General features: G+C 36.8%; 2 protein-coding genes across 3 annotated transcripts; both read left to right on the top strand.

Moving 5' to 3' along the window:
* Nucleotides 1-286: 286 nt before the first annotated feature.
* LOC124833914 (metal transporter Nramp2-like) lies at nucleotides 287-4,101 on the top strand. Of its 2 annotated transcripts, none has more exons than XM_088107282.1 (4): nucleotides 287-1,038; nucleotides 1,523-1,659; nucleotides 1,819-2,471; nucleotides 3,412-3,573. In XM_088107282.1, the coding sequence occupies exons 1-4, from the start codon at nucleotides 470-472 to the stop codon at nucleotides 3,430-3,432; spliced, it is 1,380 nt and encodes a 459-aa protein (XP_087963408.1). In that variant the 5' UTR covers nucleotides 287-469; the 3' UTR covers nucleotides 3,433-3,573. The 2 variants fall into 2 exon arrangements, with proteins under 2 accessions (XP_087963408.1, XP_047164445.1); XM_047308489.2 differs by having other exon boundaries at nucleotides 313-1,038; nucleotides 3,354-4,101.
* Nucleotides 4,102-7,857: 3,756 nt separating this feature from the next.
* LOC124833917 (pumilio homolog 15-like) lies at nucleotides 7,858-10,808 on the top strand. Its single transcript, XM_047308492.2, has 5 exons — nucleotides 7,858-8,946; nucleotides 9,094-9,256; nucleotides 9,926-10,089; nucleotides 10,187-10,445; nucleotides 10,562-10,808. The coding sequence occupies exons 1-5, from the start codon at nucleotides 8,120-8,122 to the stop codon at nucleotides 10,670-10,672; spliced, it is 1,524 nt and encodes a 507-aa protein (XP_047164448.2). The 5' UTR covers nucleotides 7,858-8,119; the 3' UTR covers nucleotides 10,673-10,808.
* The last annotated feature ends 2,424 nt before the right edge of the window (nucleotides 10,809-13,232 follow it).

Raw genomic sequence — 13,232 nt, 5'->3', positions numbered from 1 at the left:
ATACTAATTTAAAATTAAACAACATAAATAATCATTAATAGAAATAATGTCAACTAAGAGACATGAAGTACACCATGTTTGGTGCGAAAAATAGAAGTCAGATACGATACGGGACTTGAAGTGTTGTATAAATTGTAGTAATAACCGCGCACCTGACAAGATAAACAAACAAGAATGATGGTGAAATAAATGATCGAACGGCCACAGACGCAGACGATGCAATAGTTTCTCTAAGGAAATGACGAAAATAAGCCCTGTAATTGTGACGTGTCGCTAGATGTTAGTTTAAACCGAGCGATTGCATCTAGAACGGAGTAGAGAGTAACTAGCTGCAGAACACATTGGCTAGGCCAGATGGTAGATAGATCCGTATAAATAGGTGCGTTGAGTTTGCACACGTAGCAGGTAGCAGGCCACCGCGAACTGGCTTCCTCCACCGTCCGCGCACGCCGGAAAGTTTGATCAGAAAATGAGTGCTCCGTCGCGAGAAGAGGGGTCGAAAGAAGAGGAGAAAGACGAGGAGGCGAACCGGCTTCTAGAGGAAGCAGGAGCGGTATCGTCATCGGAAGAAGATGTCGCATACGAAGCGGGGGAGAAGATCCTGGTGGCGGATTTCGATTTTGACACAGTGGACGATGCGACGGTTCCTCCTTTCTCATGGAAGAAGCTGTGGCTCTTCACTGGGCCTGGGTTCTTGATGAGCATAGCTTTTTTGGATCCGGGGAATCTCGAGGGGGATCTCCAGTCTGGGGCCATCGCGGGCTACTCGCTCCTCTGGCTCTTGATGTGGGCCACCATCATGGGCCTCTTGATCCAGCTTCTGTCCGCCAGAGTCGGGGTCGCCACGGGCCGCCACCTCGCTGAGCTCTGTCGGGATGAGTATCCCCATTGGGCCCGCCTTGTGCTCTGGTTCATGGCCGAGCTGGCCCTGATTGGCGCCGACATTCAAGAGGTCATTGGAAGTGCCATCGCCATCCAAATTCTTAGCCGAGGCGTCCTCCCTCTCTGGGTTGGAGTTCTAATCACTGCTTCCGACTGGTATCCTTCCTCGCTGTTGCTAACTCCTGTTTCCATTGGATTTTTATATACCGGAAATGCATTTACCTCAACTTTTGGAGAGAGCCTTGCATGCAAAACTAATTTTATTTGTTGGAAAAAGTTTGATTAATTTTACCCTTTTATCTCGTTTTTCTATCCACACTACTTTATCCAAATTCTTGTTCTTTGAATTCCACCTGTCATGTTTTGAGGTGGTTTTTATGTTGTTTGGTTTTGGTTTCATGTTTTTCAATTCTATTTTTCCTTTTCAAATTAGTTTCTCTACAACTTTATTTTTAATTTATGCATTCACAAGCTCATTTTAGTTCATGGAGGATTTTATTTTATTTTCTTATTACTTTTCTTACAAATTATATGTACCCTTGTTTGTAGTATATTGTTCCCTTTCATTAATTGCTTGCAAGCTTTCCATTTTCTCGTCTGAACGTGTTTTAACTGTGGTATATTCTCTGTTGTTGAACAGCTTTTTCTTTCTATTTCTTGAGAACTATGGTGTGAGGAAGTTGGAAGCTGCTTTTGCAGTTCTCATTTCTATTATGGGTCTTTCTTTTGCCTGGATGTTTGCTGATGCAAGACCTAATAGACAAGAGCTTTTAATGGGTAAATTTCATCTGATGTTGTGGTTGAAATATCACTTTTTTATATGACCCATGTGTTCTTTATTAGCTTGCCCTTCTCACTGGTGTTTCACAAATTAAAAGATATCTAGCCTTTCATAGTCCATGGATATAATATAACTGTGTTTGTTCCTTTTGATAGGTATTTTGGTTCCGAGACTAAGCTCAAAAACAATTCGTCAAGCTGTGGGTGTTGTGGGTTGTGTCATTATGCCTCACAATGTATTCCTGCATTCTGCTTTGGTTCAATCAAGGAAGGTTGATCCTAATAAGAAAGGTCGGGTACAGGAGGCTCTCAACTACTATTCAATCGAGTCATCAGCTGCACTTTCAGTCTCCTTCTTGATCAATCTATTTGTCACAACAGTTTTTGCTAAGGGTTTTTATGGAACAAAGCAGGCAAAAGACATAGGACTCGTCAATGCAGGGCAATATCTTGAAGAAAAGTATGGAGGAGGAGTTTTCCCTATTCTTTATATATGGGGAATTGGGTTATTGGCAGCTGGCCAGAGTAGCACCATCACTGGCACATACGCTGGGCAGTTCATAATGGGGGGTTTCCTCAACCTTCGTTTAAAGAAATGGATGAGAGCATTGATCACTCGAAGTTTTGCAATTGTGCCAACTATAATTGTAGCTATAGTTTTTAATACATCAGAAGCCTCCTTGGACATTTTGAATGAATGGCTCAATGTGCTTCAGTCCATGCAAATTCCCTTTGCTTTGATTCCCCTCCTCACATTGGTCTCCAAAGAGCAGCTCATGGGAACCTTTAGAGTTGGACCTGTTCTTGAGGTTAGTTAATCATCTAACTGTTCTTTCATTTTGTTGATTGTTAATTATAAGATCTACCTAAAGCAACTTCCCACATGGTTCAAAATTATGTTTCAGTAAGAGAACAAAGGTAAAGCTGTCCAATGTTTTTGCTGTGTCTGCAATACCTTTTTCTGTAGTTAAGGATGGTTGTCCGTCAGGCTTGACAGTCAGTGCCCAATCTGATTATCAAATCTGAAGTTATTTAAGATGTGTGTTGGTAATACAATAACAATCTATACCTGTTTGCTGGATAAAACAAGAAATAGATCTGCCAGTTATACTTAAGAGAGTGCAACGTGGTTGATGCCTGATGTTTTTCTATAGTTGCTTCTATCCCCTTTCTTTTCTTGTTTTTCTGCTTAGATGCATTTGGTTTGAATGATTTTTATATGAAGGTGAATTTAAAAAAAAAATGTTTTAATTCTCCAGTTGAATTTCTGCAACAGAAATGATCAACAAACATGAATTTAAGTTACTTCGAGATCTGTTTCTGTGCAGTGTAATGTGAAGATGTTTTAATTTCAGTTCATTTTTCTATAGGAAAAAAATAGAAAAATTATACAGTTCCTTGCTTGAGTTCATGGAGTCCTAAAGTTTTAAGGAATTCTCTCATAACTGTAAGGAAAAGTATTGCTACTCATTGACTTCCATTTACATAAGTATCATATAATGTACATTAAAATTCTTGCCAAGGATTTGTTCCTATACAAGATTCACGTGCTTGTGGGAATTGGGTTGATGTAGAAGTAATTTAAGGAAAAACGATGATCAAATACCATATTCATTAAGTATACTGATTTCAATATTACAAAATCTTCTCTCTTTTTTCCATACTAAAGTTAACTTATTTTGTACTTGTAGAGAGTAGCATGGACTGTTGCTGGACTGATAATAGTGATTAATGGGTATCTCTTGTTAGATTTCTTCATTTCTGAAGTGAATGGCGTCTTGCTTGGTCTTTTAGCCTGCTCCTGCACGACAGCCTATATTGCGTTCATAGTATATTTGGTTTCACGGAGCGGTATTCTTCCTTCTGCATGGGTTAATCGTCTTCCCAAGGGATTTTCTTCAACTGGGAATTAACTCAACAAAATTCATCCTTTGATGAAAAATCTGGAAATAGTACGGCAAACTTCTGCTAGACAATTTTGCATGAGTTTTGCTTCATAAACCATAGAGTTTATAGAGTTTCTCTAACCATGCAACCTGAATTAAATTGAATACAAGGTCAGGTAGGGGAAACCACCTAGTTTTAACTGCACTTCAATTTTGCAATAGCCTTACAAAGTTTACCTTCCATGTGCACCAAGATGGATATACCTTTCGGATGGAAGACATGGAGAGAGCATCATTACAACATGCAGGATAGATTATCGATTTACCGCTCGGCATACCTGCCATTCTATTTCTAACAAGTTGTGAATTGCTGCATTATTCTTTGATGTATACAGTTTGTATTTAACTTGGCACTGGCACATGTTCCGTTCATGAAGGAACACGAGATACATTCCACTTGCTGAGGGCAGAAAGGTAATTAAGACAGCAGACATAAGTTGTCGGGAATACCCAATAGTAAAATCTGGAGTACATTTATTTTATATTATCTTTATGTTTTCCAGCTAGTTATGATCTCACCTTACTTGAAGGTGCTACTCAGTTGCTGAGCAACACACTAGCAATAACAAACTGTTAGGGCCTGAATCTGATTAGGCTGTAGTTATTGGGTTACTTTTTTGTTGAAAAGTAAAAGGTGTCAAACCAATTTGATGAATTACTTGTTGAATTATATGTCAAAAAACTCATTTCTCTTATTTCTATCCATTTTCTCACTCAATTTCTAATATTACTTAAGGTAACCATTTCATCATTTTTTTTCAGTGGTTTCTTCTTTTACTAAATAACTAATTTCTTTGGTGGAATCTACCTCCGGATTTAATTTTAGAAAGACTAAAGTTTTCTAGAGTTACGAACAACACTTAAGCACGAAAGATACCTGAGAAGCTTTTAGCCATGGGATAAACTCTCATTGACGAAGATTTTAAAATAATGTGACACAAAATCTTGTGTCTTAATAATATAACAATTTTTTTTAATATCAATTAACATCAAATTAATTATACACTTAACGGAATGGGAAATGATGGAAATGAGAATAAAGAGAATGGAAAATCAAATTCTTTTGATCATGAGAAAAAGAAGGAATAGTTCCAAACAAGTTTATGAATATGAATGGTTTAATAGGTGTGATGGATAAAAAATGTTTTAATTGATGAAGATGTAAGATTATAATGTAGTTTTTGTGGTTAATATTATTTTAAAATAAAATTTGATTGGTTGAAATTAATTTAGAATAAAATATAAATGATTTATTGAAATAAAAAAATGTTTTAAATAATAAAGTTAATTTAAGTTAAATATGATCGACTAAAATTAATTTAAAATAAAATATAAATGAGAGTTGTTTTTACTTGCAAAACTGTTGCAATTTTTTTCAAGAGATAATTCTTTAGTTCTATACTTCATTTCTTACGAGATTTCAATGTGGGTAAAGTTTCTTTTATAAACCAATTACATATTCAAATCTTGAAGTCGAGATCAATTACGAAACTAAAACAAACAACCCCTTTATCTCTTGTTATATATTGGTCAATAGTTCCAAATATTTTCTGTCACAAAAGATTTCTACTTAACTCCACGTCACTTAGTGCATCGACCAATCACAGAGTCATTTTGTTAGAGTAAAACTTGCAAATATAAGTAAATTGAACAGACATAACAAAAAGTGAACAAATAAGAACCTCTAAAATATCAATGGAGCAAAAACCGTCCCTCTTGAGGCTTTTGGAGATGCAATAATCATCTTTAAACGTAAGCACATGTTAGAAAAAGTTAAAAGAAAGTGACACAAATATTATGATAAAAGAGGCCTTGGAGTTTCTTGTATCTTTTATTGTGCTTTATCCTCGCTATTTCCATCTCCAGGTTCACCACTCTCATCATCATGGTCGTGGACTGAAGTGATACTTGGTTGAACAATTAGCTTATAAGGATATATTTTATTTGCACTGAAGTGATAATTGCTTGAGAGTATAAAAAAAAGTAAAAGAGACCTATTGATCCAATTGCACATGCTAAATTGTTTTGTTTTCTTTGAATGGTGATATGGCATTAAGTGTTGAGTATATATCGTTAGACACCACTTTGAAATGGCCAAGTTAGTGAGCTCTAGTGGCCATAGGGTTGGGTGACACTTTGGGATTATCACTTGCTCACTTGACAATGACTCCAAGGGTAGTTAGCATTGAGTGCTGCTCAAGTACCATTAAAATTTAAATTCTAGAGAGTTCTAGGGCATGATGTGTTGGGCGTTGGTTTTACTGTTGGGCACAAGAGCTCATCGCTGAGTAAAAAACCTCAAACCGTTGGCCATGAATTTGATCTTTTTTTCTAGGGAGCTCTTTGATTGGGTATCACTCTCAAGGTAACATTAGGTGGTATGTATTGATTTATTCTTAGTGGTGAATTGTGGAATCTTATGATTTATTGAGAAAGGTTATAGATGAATGTACTCTCTATGATGATACAAAGGAATGTATAGATTAGAAAGTTGGTTTTAAAAAGATGGACAATTTATGATCATAATGTCTCCAATGAGGAAGTATGCTTTTATTAATTTGGTGTTATACAATGAATATAAATACATGTTTGTGAGAAGTCATCCTAAACTTTACAAAGCTTAGAGACTCGCATGAAGCAGTATAATATAGACGGTGAGATCTGAGGTGAGATTCATTTTCTCGTGAATTTATAAATAAACTTACCCTGTTGTTATGATAGGAGTGAGATCGTATAATTTGGTATGGCCAATATATTTCTTTTATGATCTCATGATAAACGTAAGACTTCTAATGTTTAATTCGATGCATAAATCAGGAATTGAGTCTAGAATTTTTATATCATGAGTATTGCTTTGAATTGTATTTATAAAGGAACGTTTCTTTTGATTCTAAGCTAATAGAAAGTATATTATTCTCCTATATTTGCTTGATATTTTAAAGTAGATTTACTCTATTTTTTTTGTTAGATTATTACAAAAGTACATTTATTTTTATAAGCCGTGGAGATAATTTAGGAATTTTACATAATAAAACCTAAGAAATAATATATATATTGTATTTATATATGCCAAATTTCAGAAAGAGGAAATGTTATTTTCCATATCCATTCTTCTCCCTTAAAGTTTTTCCCAAAAATGATACTTACATATTCCTGATCTAATCTTTTTCCCAAAAAAGAAAATATTGAGTCAACTGATTGACTCCGTGTATGTGAAGTTAATTCCATATAATACTTAGCTGCTCAAAATGTTCACCTTATGCAATTGGTTCAAAATGTATCTGAAACACAAACTAAATAGCTAGTGTTTCTTTTTGCCATTTCTGGACTACAAAGAGACCAACTTTATTGTGGAAGTTGGATACAATTTTGACCCAAACTAAAAAAATGGTAATTGTTGAAACACGCATTCATTTGGGTTCAAAAACAAAACAAAATAGTTGTGTATTCTTAGTTGGGCAGAGTTTGACCCAAATTAAAAAAATATATCAGAAAACAGTCAGCCATCTGGATTGGAATCGATAAATTATTGTGTATATATTTGAAATATACTAAAACAAAATAAAAACTAACTTTATATTATTAATATTTATTTACTTATTTATTTTATAATACTATTAATACTATTTTTAATATTAATTTTATTTAAAAACTTATTTTAATAAATTAATTTTTTTTTATAGATTTAAAGATTAAAAGAGACTGTGTACTTTTATATTGCTTTTTCAAGAGAAAGGGCGTTGTAAAAACAAAGTATATATACTTAGGCAAAGTGGAGAAAACATACTATTCAATAGTACATAGTATTTTTTTAAAAATTATTTTATAGTTTTTAATAAATGTTAAAAGCGATCACACATTTATTGTATCTTTACAAAATTCAAATTTGGTTACACAAGTGAAGAAGTTCACAGAAGAAACAATAAATCTTATTTATAGTAAGGAATGAAGTTAGTTTTAAAATGGTTTTAACAACTACAAAGTGAGAATGTTTGTTAGAGGATTAATTTCTATATTTTGATGAAGAAATTATGAGAATAGATCAAGTTAATTTGGGAGGATAAAAATATATTTAAATAATGAAATCTTATAATATGTGAAAGGAAAATTTGAAACATTTCTTGCTATCGTACACTGAAAATATGCAATTTCATATTATAAAACTAATAAGAGGTTATATTTGAAAAAAAAGTGAGGATATATAAGAGAAAGAAACTATGGTACACGAGTTCGCATCCAAAGCTGCCGAAGCAGTAGTTTCTTTTGGGTTTTCTCGCATGTAATTTTACTATATATTGCATGCAGAACGCTACCCATTGGAAGACTCTCTTTACTCAGCTAAACAACACTGCCTCCTCACCTCCCACACACACTCTTCTTCTTCCCTCTTTCTCACCCTAATTCCTTTTTCCTTTCACTTTTTCAGCAAATAATAAAAATCCTTAATTCCTTTTTCTAAAACCCCTTTCTTTAAATCCTTCTCATTCTTTCATCAATTCCTTTCGTTCCCAATGATGTCGCATGGATCATCATCGTCTGCATTTCAAAATGATCAGTCAGTCTCCTCGTCTTCTCAACAACCTGCGGGGCTGTCTCGGTTTTTCTCGCAATCCCATAACCCTTCCCAAACCCTAGAAGATGCTTTTTCTCGTCTTTGTGTTTCTGCCTCTCCTTTCAACTACTCACATTCCGCCTCTCCTTTCAACTACCCACATTCTGATTTTGTTGCCGACAGTCCTTATGGTATCAATGGTTCTTCAAAGATTCACCCTTACAACAGTTGGGCTGGTGGGATTCCCACTTCTCAGACCGCCAATCTTTGGCACCCCACATTCACTTTTAATAATTATTCTTGTCATGCTGATGGGTGTCTTGATTCCAAACCATTGACGAGACAAATAGAAAATCCCACATTCAGTGGTGTTTATCCTGTTGTACCATTCTCCTCCAATGGGATGATGTCGCAGAAGACCTCTGACAACGGTTTCTTGAATGGTGGTATTTTAGGTGGTAATGGTTTCAATATTCTGGGGTTTAGTTTTGATGAAAGGCGCCTCCAATGGTTCAACAATTTTCGGGGTTGCGTTTTGACGTTGGCTACGGATCAACTTATGTGTAGGACTTTGCAGGAGACTTTGAAAACATTGACGAGAGAAGAGTTTGATATCATTTTCTTGGAGCTTATTAATCACGTGACTGATTTGATGGTTGATCCCTTTGGGAACTATGTTGTTCAGAGGATGATGGAACTTTGCAGCGAAGAGCAACGGACTCAGATAGTGTTGAGAGTGACTCAGTGTAATTTTCAGTTGGTCAGAATTTGCCTGAGTCCCCATGGGTACGGCTGTTGACTTTTCCCTTTTCAAGAATTTTGTCTGGTTACTCTAGTTTCTTGCCTTGTTTCTTGTATTTGAACGCTGCTATATGTCCCTTTTTTATATTTATATTTATGTACAATAAAGCCATTGGTCTTTTGTTTTTCTAGAACCCGGGCTGTCGAGAAATTATTGGAGTATATAACCTCCCAGGAGCAACGAAATCGTATTATGTCAGCTCTTAGTCCCGGTGCTGCTGTATTGGCAAAGGATGTGAGTGGTCATAGGGTGATTCTGCATTGTCTAAAACAATTCCCTAGAGAAGACAATGAGGTAACTATTGTTCACGGTTTGTTTTCTAGTGTACTTTGCCTTATATTAAACTTTCATTTCCTCTGCAAGCAAGCAACTGAGGAAACTATATTGAGAAATTTTGTTTGATGTCAAGGCTAGACATTTGGTTCTTAGAATGAACTATATTTAAGTGATGTGAGTTTAGCTCCGTGTATTCTGGGATAGCATATTTTTCCACTCCTGTATAATTATTTCAGAGCATTTTGAATTTGACCTTTTATGCCATTTTACTTGAAAGTTGTTTTCTTGGTTACTGTTGATATGGTTATATACACTTTCAAGTAATAGTTACTGTAACTTATGATACCTGTTATGTTACTTTTACTCCTTTGGTAGGTCTTAATTATAAGTTTCTTACTAGAAATAAAGTCTATGTTTATCGAATTAGTCTGTATTAAGATCTTCATGCTACTTCATTTCAAATACTTTTAAGAAATTTTTGTTTTTCCTTAATTCATATCTTTTTGACTGAACAGCCCTGTTTGGATAAGTTCTACTGAAGTTATGGAAATGATGTAGCTGGTTTATAAGCCTCACTATTCGATTTGTTTACAGAAATTCAAAAGAAAAATAAATTTATTATGTATGAGGTACATTGATCTGGTATTCTTGGCTTCATGAAGTTTTGATTGTAGACTTTTTCCACAGAATCTTCTGAATGTGGTGGCAAACAAGTGCTTTGATATTGCAACAGATAAAACCGGATGTTGTGTGCTGCAGCCATGCATTAACCATGCTCAAGGAGAAATGAAAAAGAAGCTGATAGCTTCTGTCATGTTTTACGCTTCACACTTGGCTGAAGACTGTTACGGGTCTCTTGTTTTTGCCTTCTATATGATGTTTTCTCTTTTCTAGTCAATGAATTTTAATAAGCTTGACTGTTACTATTGTTTTTATGTTTCCTGGCAGCAACTATGTTGTGCAACATTTATTGTCTCTGGGAATACCAGGAGTTGCAGAATCTCTATGGAGACAGCTTGAAGGAAGATTCTTCTATCTGGCCTGTAACAAATATGGGAGTAATGTAGTGGAGAAGTTCTTTCAAGACTCGGTTGAACCGCATTCAACATATATTTCTCTGGAGTTGCTCCACAATCCAAATGTTGCAATGCTTCTGGTGGATCCATACGGGAATTATGTCATCAAATCAGCACTGTCAGCATCTAGGGTCAGCAAACTCAAAACACTTTGTGTTTTGTAATCTGCATGTTTGTGCATTAATTTTCCATATAATATAGTTTGGGCAATTTGCCCTTTTGCTAGTTACTGAAGTTTGACTTGCAGGGTCATGTCCGGAATGCCTTGGAGCAACTAATCAAACAAAATTCCTTGATGATGCAGAGCAACCTCTTTGGCAAAAAGTTACTTGCTTGGTTTAACAAGGGAAGAATATAAACATGCATTACTGTTACTTTGTTTGTATAGTTCCAAAGACAACTCATACCACAAGGGGTTGCACGTGTCTCCATTGTCTGTCTGTTCCATTACTGTCGTACCAAACATTGTTTATGTCTTCGATTGTGTTAGTTTTGTAGTTTATTTAGTTCTTTTCAATTTTGTCACCTTCCATGCGATAGTAGGACTTGCTACTGAAAGCCATTCAGATTGAATTACAGAGGGGACTATATTGGACAATTCTCTGCTGTATAGATTACTTCGACCCTGCATGAGGGCTGAAGCATGTGATGAAGCAAACTGATAATCTGAAACTGTACTAGTGTTGTTCCTCTGTATTACATGTTCAATAAATGGATCATGAGGATAATTTTGCTTAAGGGGCAATACTGCCGTAGCTCTTTCTACCAACCTCCAACAAAAATGACAAATGCTTGCAACATACTTTTTTATGCATATTTTTTCTCTCTCAATAATGTATTTTGTTATGATTAGATGTAATAGGTGAGATTTAATTCTTTATATCTCTTTGTTTGTCATTTAATATTGTAGTAGACTAATTAGTCTTTTTCTCTTGTATTAAGAAAATGGTTAAGTAGATTTTAAATCTAATTGAATCCCACCAAAACTGACTTGTAAGGTGAGGTTAATGAGTGATTAGATAACGACGAGTGGAACAATGTCCAACAAATAACAAATTTTGCTAGGATAGACTTTAATAATAACTTTGATAAGAAATGAACTTTAAATTTAATTTAGTCTCATAAAATTGGTTTGTAAAGTAAGATTTATTTATATACTCTAAATTGATCCTATTATTAGTTTATATGGGTCTCTTAGAGTCTTAAACATCTCATGGACTTTCTTAACCATTTGATACTCCTTTTTAGCTTCTTTAGATGCTTGAGCTTGTATCTCTTTCAACTTGTTGAGAGTCTCTTAGCATGACTTTAGAGTTGTGACTGCCATCAAAGTTCTTGCATTTTGTCTTTTATCATTGTCCCAACACCAAATTGATGAAATGTGAAGTATATTAAAACTGAGATTACCCTTTTGTGCTATGTCCTTATTAAGCGTGAGATTTTACTCAGCTCATAGTTATTTCCCTCTTAAGCTTAGTATAGTCTAGTTTAGAATATCTTTGTTTTAGTTTGCGTATTTCTTTTAGCAATTTTTGTTTTACAATTTCTAGCAAATAGTTTTATTTTTCCTTTTAATGAGTTAGTATAGTTAGTATAATTTCTAGCAAATCGGTTTGGCTTGGCTCGACTCAGTTTGATTCGGCTAGGCTCACTTCGGGTTTGGCTCGGATTGGCTTGGCTTTGTTCGGTTTGGATAAATTTAGTTTGATTTAGTTTGGTTCAGTTCGGCTCGGTTCGACTCGACTTGACTTGGTTCAGTTTAGCTCGGGTCGGGCGGTTCGGTTCGACTCGGTTCGGTTCGGTAAAGCTCGACTCAGCTTATTTCGGTTTGGTTTGGTTTGACTCGATTCAGTTCGGCTCGACTCGTGAGGAAAGGTTCACTTCAGTTCAACTCATTTCAGTTTGGTTTGGTTTAGTTCGGCTCAATTCGAGTTGGTTGGGCTCATTTCGGCCCCCTAGGCTTGACTCGGTTCACTTCAGTTTGACTTGTTTTGGCTCGGTTGGGTCGGATCGAGTTTGGTTGGGTTGGGTTTGATTGGGTTCGGGGTAGGTCGGGTCGGGTATGTTCTGGTTAGGTCTGGTGCGTTCGAGTGGGGTCAGGTTGGGTGGGGTGGGGTTGGGTTGGGATGACCTTGGTTGGATTCGGTTGGGTTGAGTTCGATTCAGTTTGGGTCGGTTCGGTTTTGATCGGTTCGAGTCGGGTCGGGTGGGGTTCGAGTTGGGTTGGGTTCGGTTGGGATGGGTTGGGTTGGGTTTGGTTGGGTTGGGTTGGGTTGGGTTCTATTGGGTTGGGTTGGGTTGAGTTGGGTTCAGTTCAGGTCAACTCAGTTCAGATCAGTTCGGTTCGATTTCGTTCGGGTAGGATCGGGTCGATTCTGTTTGGTTCGAGTAGGGCCGGGTCGGTTCTGTTCAGGTTGGGTTGTGTTGGGTTAAGTTGTGTTGGGTTCGGGTTGGCTCGGTTCGGTTCGGTTCAATTTGGTTTGGGTCTAGCCGGCTCAGCTCGGTTTGGGTTGACCCGACTCAGGTCGGGTCGACTCGTCTCGACTCGGCTCCACTAGGCTCATGTAAGCTCTGACTCGCTCGACTCAATTCGGCTCGACTAGGTTCGGCTCAGCTCGATTCAACTCGACCGGACTCGGTTCGGCTCAATTTGACTCGACTCAACTCAACTCGGCTCAGCTCGGCTCTACTAGGCTAGGCTTAGGTAAGCTCGATTTGCCTTGGCTCAATTCGATTGGCCTCGATTCGGTTCGCCTTGGTTCGACTCGGTTCGGTTAGGTTCGGCTCGGCTCGGCTCGACTCAACTCATCTCGGTTCGGGTCAGGTAAGCTCGGTTCGGTTCGCCTCGGCTTGGCTCGACTCGGTTCGGTTCGCCTCGGCTTGGCTCGACTCGGTTCGGTTCGCCTCGGCTCGGCTCG

This window comes from Vigna umbellata, chromosome 2, assembly GCF_029865625.1.
Source record: "Vigna umbellata cultivar VRB3 chromosome 2, Vumbellata_1.0, whole genome shotgun sequence".
In the NCBI taxonomy this organism is placed as follows: Eukaryota; Viridiplantae; Streptophyta; class Magnoliopsida; order Fabales; family Fabaceae; genus Vigna; species Vigna umbellata.
The sequence above is the reverse complement of the archived record's forward strand: the minus strand, read 5'-3'. Positions and strand labels throughout refer to the sequence as shown.

Bases quoted from the DNA above. Each gene is read 5' to 3' on its own strand.
- LOC124833914 (XM_047308489.2), top strand. From the start codon at position 470: ATGAGTGCTCCGTCGCGAGAAGAGGGGTCGAAAGAAGAGGAGAAAGAC. The intron at 1,660-1,818 runs GTAAATTTCATC...TCCTTTTGATAG, and splicing joins TAGACAAGAGCTTTTAATGG to GTATTTTGGTTCCGAGACTA. The intron at 2,472-3,353 runs GTTAGTTAATCA...TTGTACTTGTAG, and splicing joins GAGTTGGACCTGTTCTTGAG to AGAGTAGCATGGACTGTTGC.
- LOC124833917 (XM_047308492.2), top strand. From the start codon at position 8,120: ATGATGTCGCATGGATCATCATCGTCTGCATTTCAAAATGATCAGTCA. The intron at 9,257-9,925 runs GTAACTATTGTT...CTTTTTCCACAG, and splicing joins TCCCTAGAGAAGACAATGAG to AATCTTCTGAATGTGGTGGC. The intron at 10,446-10,561 runs GTCAGCAAACTC...TTTGACTTGCAG, and splicing joins CAGCACTGTCAGCATCTAGG to GGTCATGTCCGGAATGCCTT.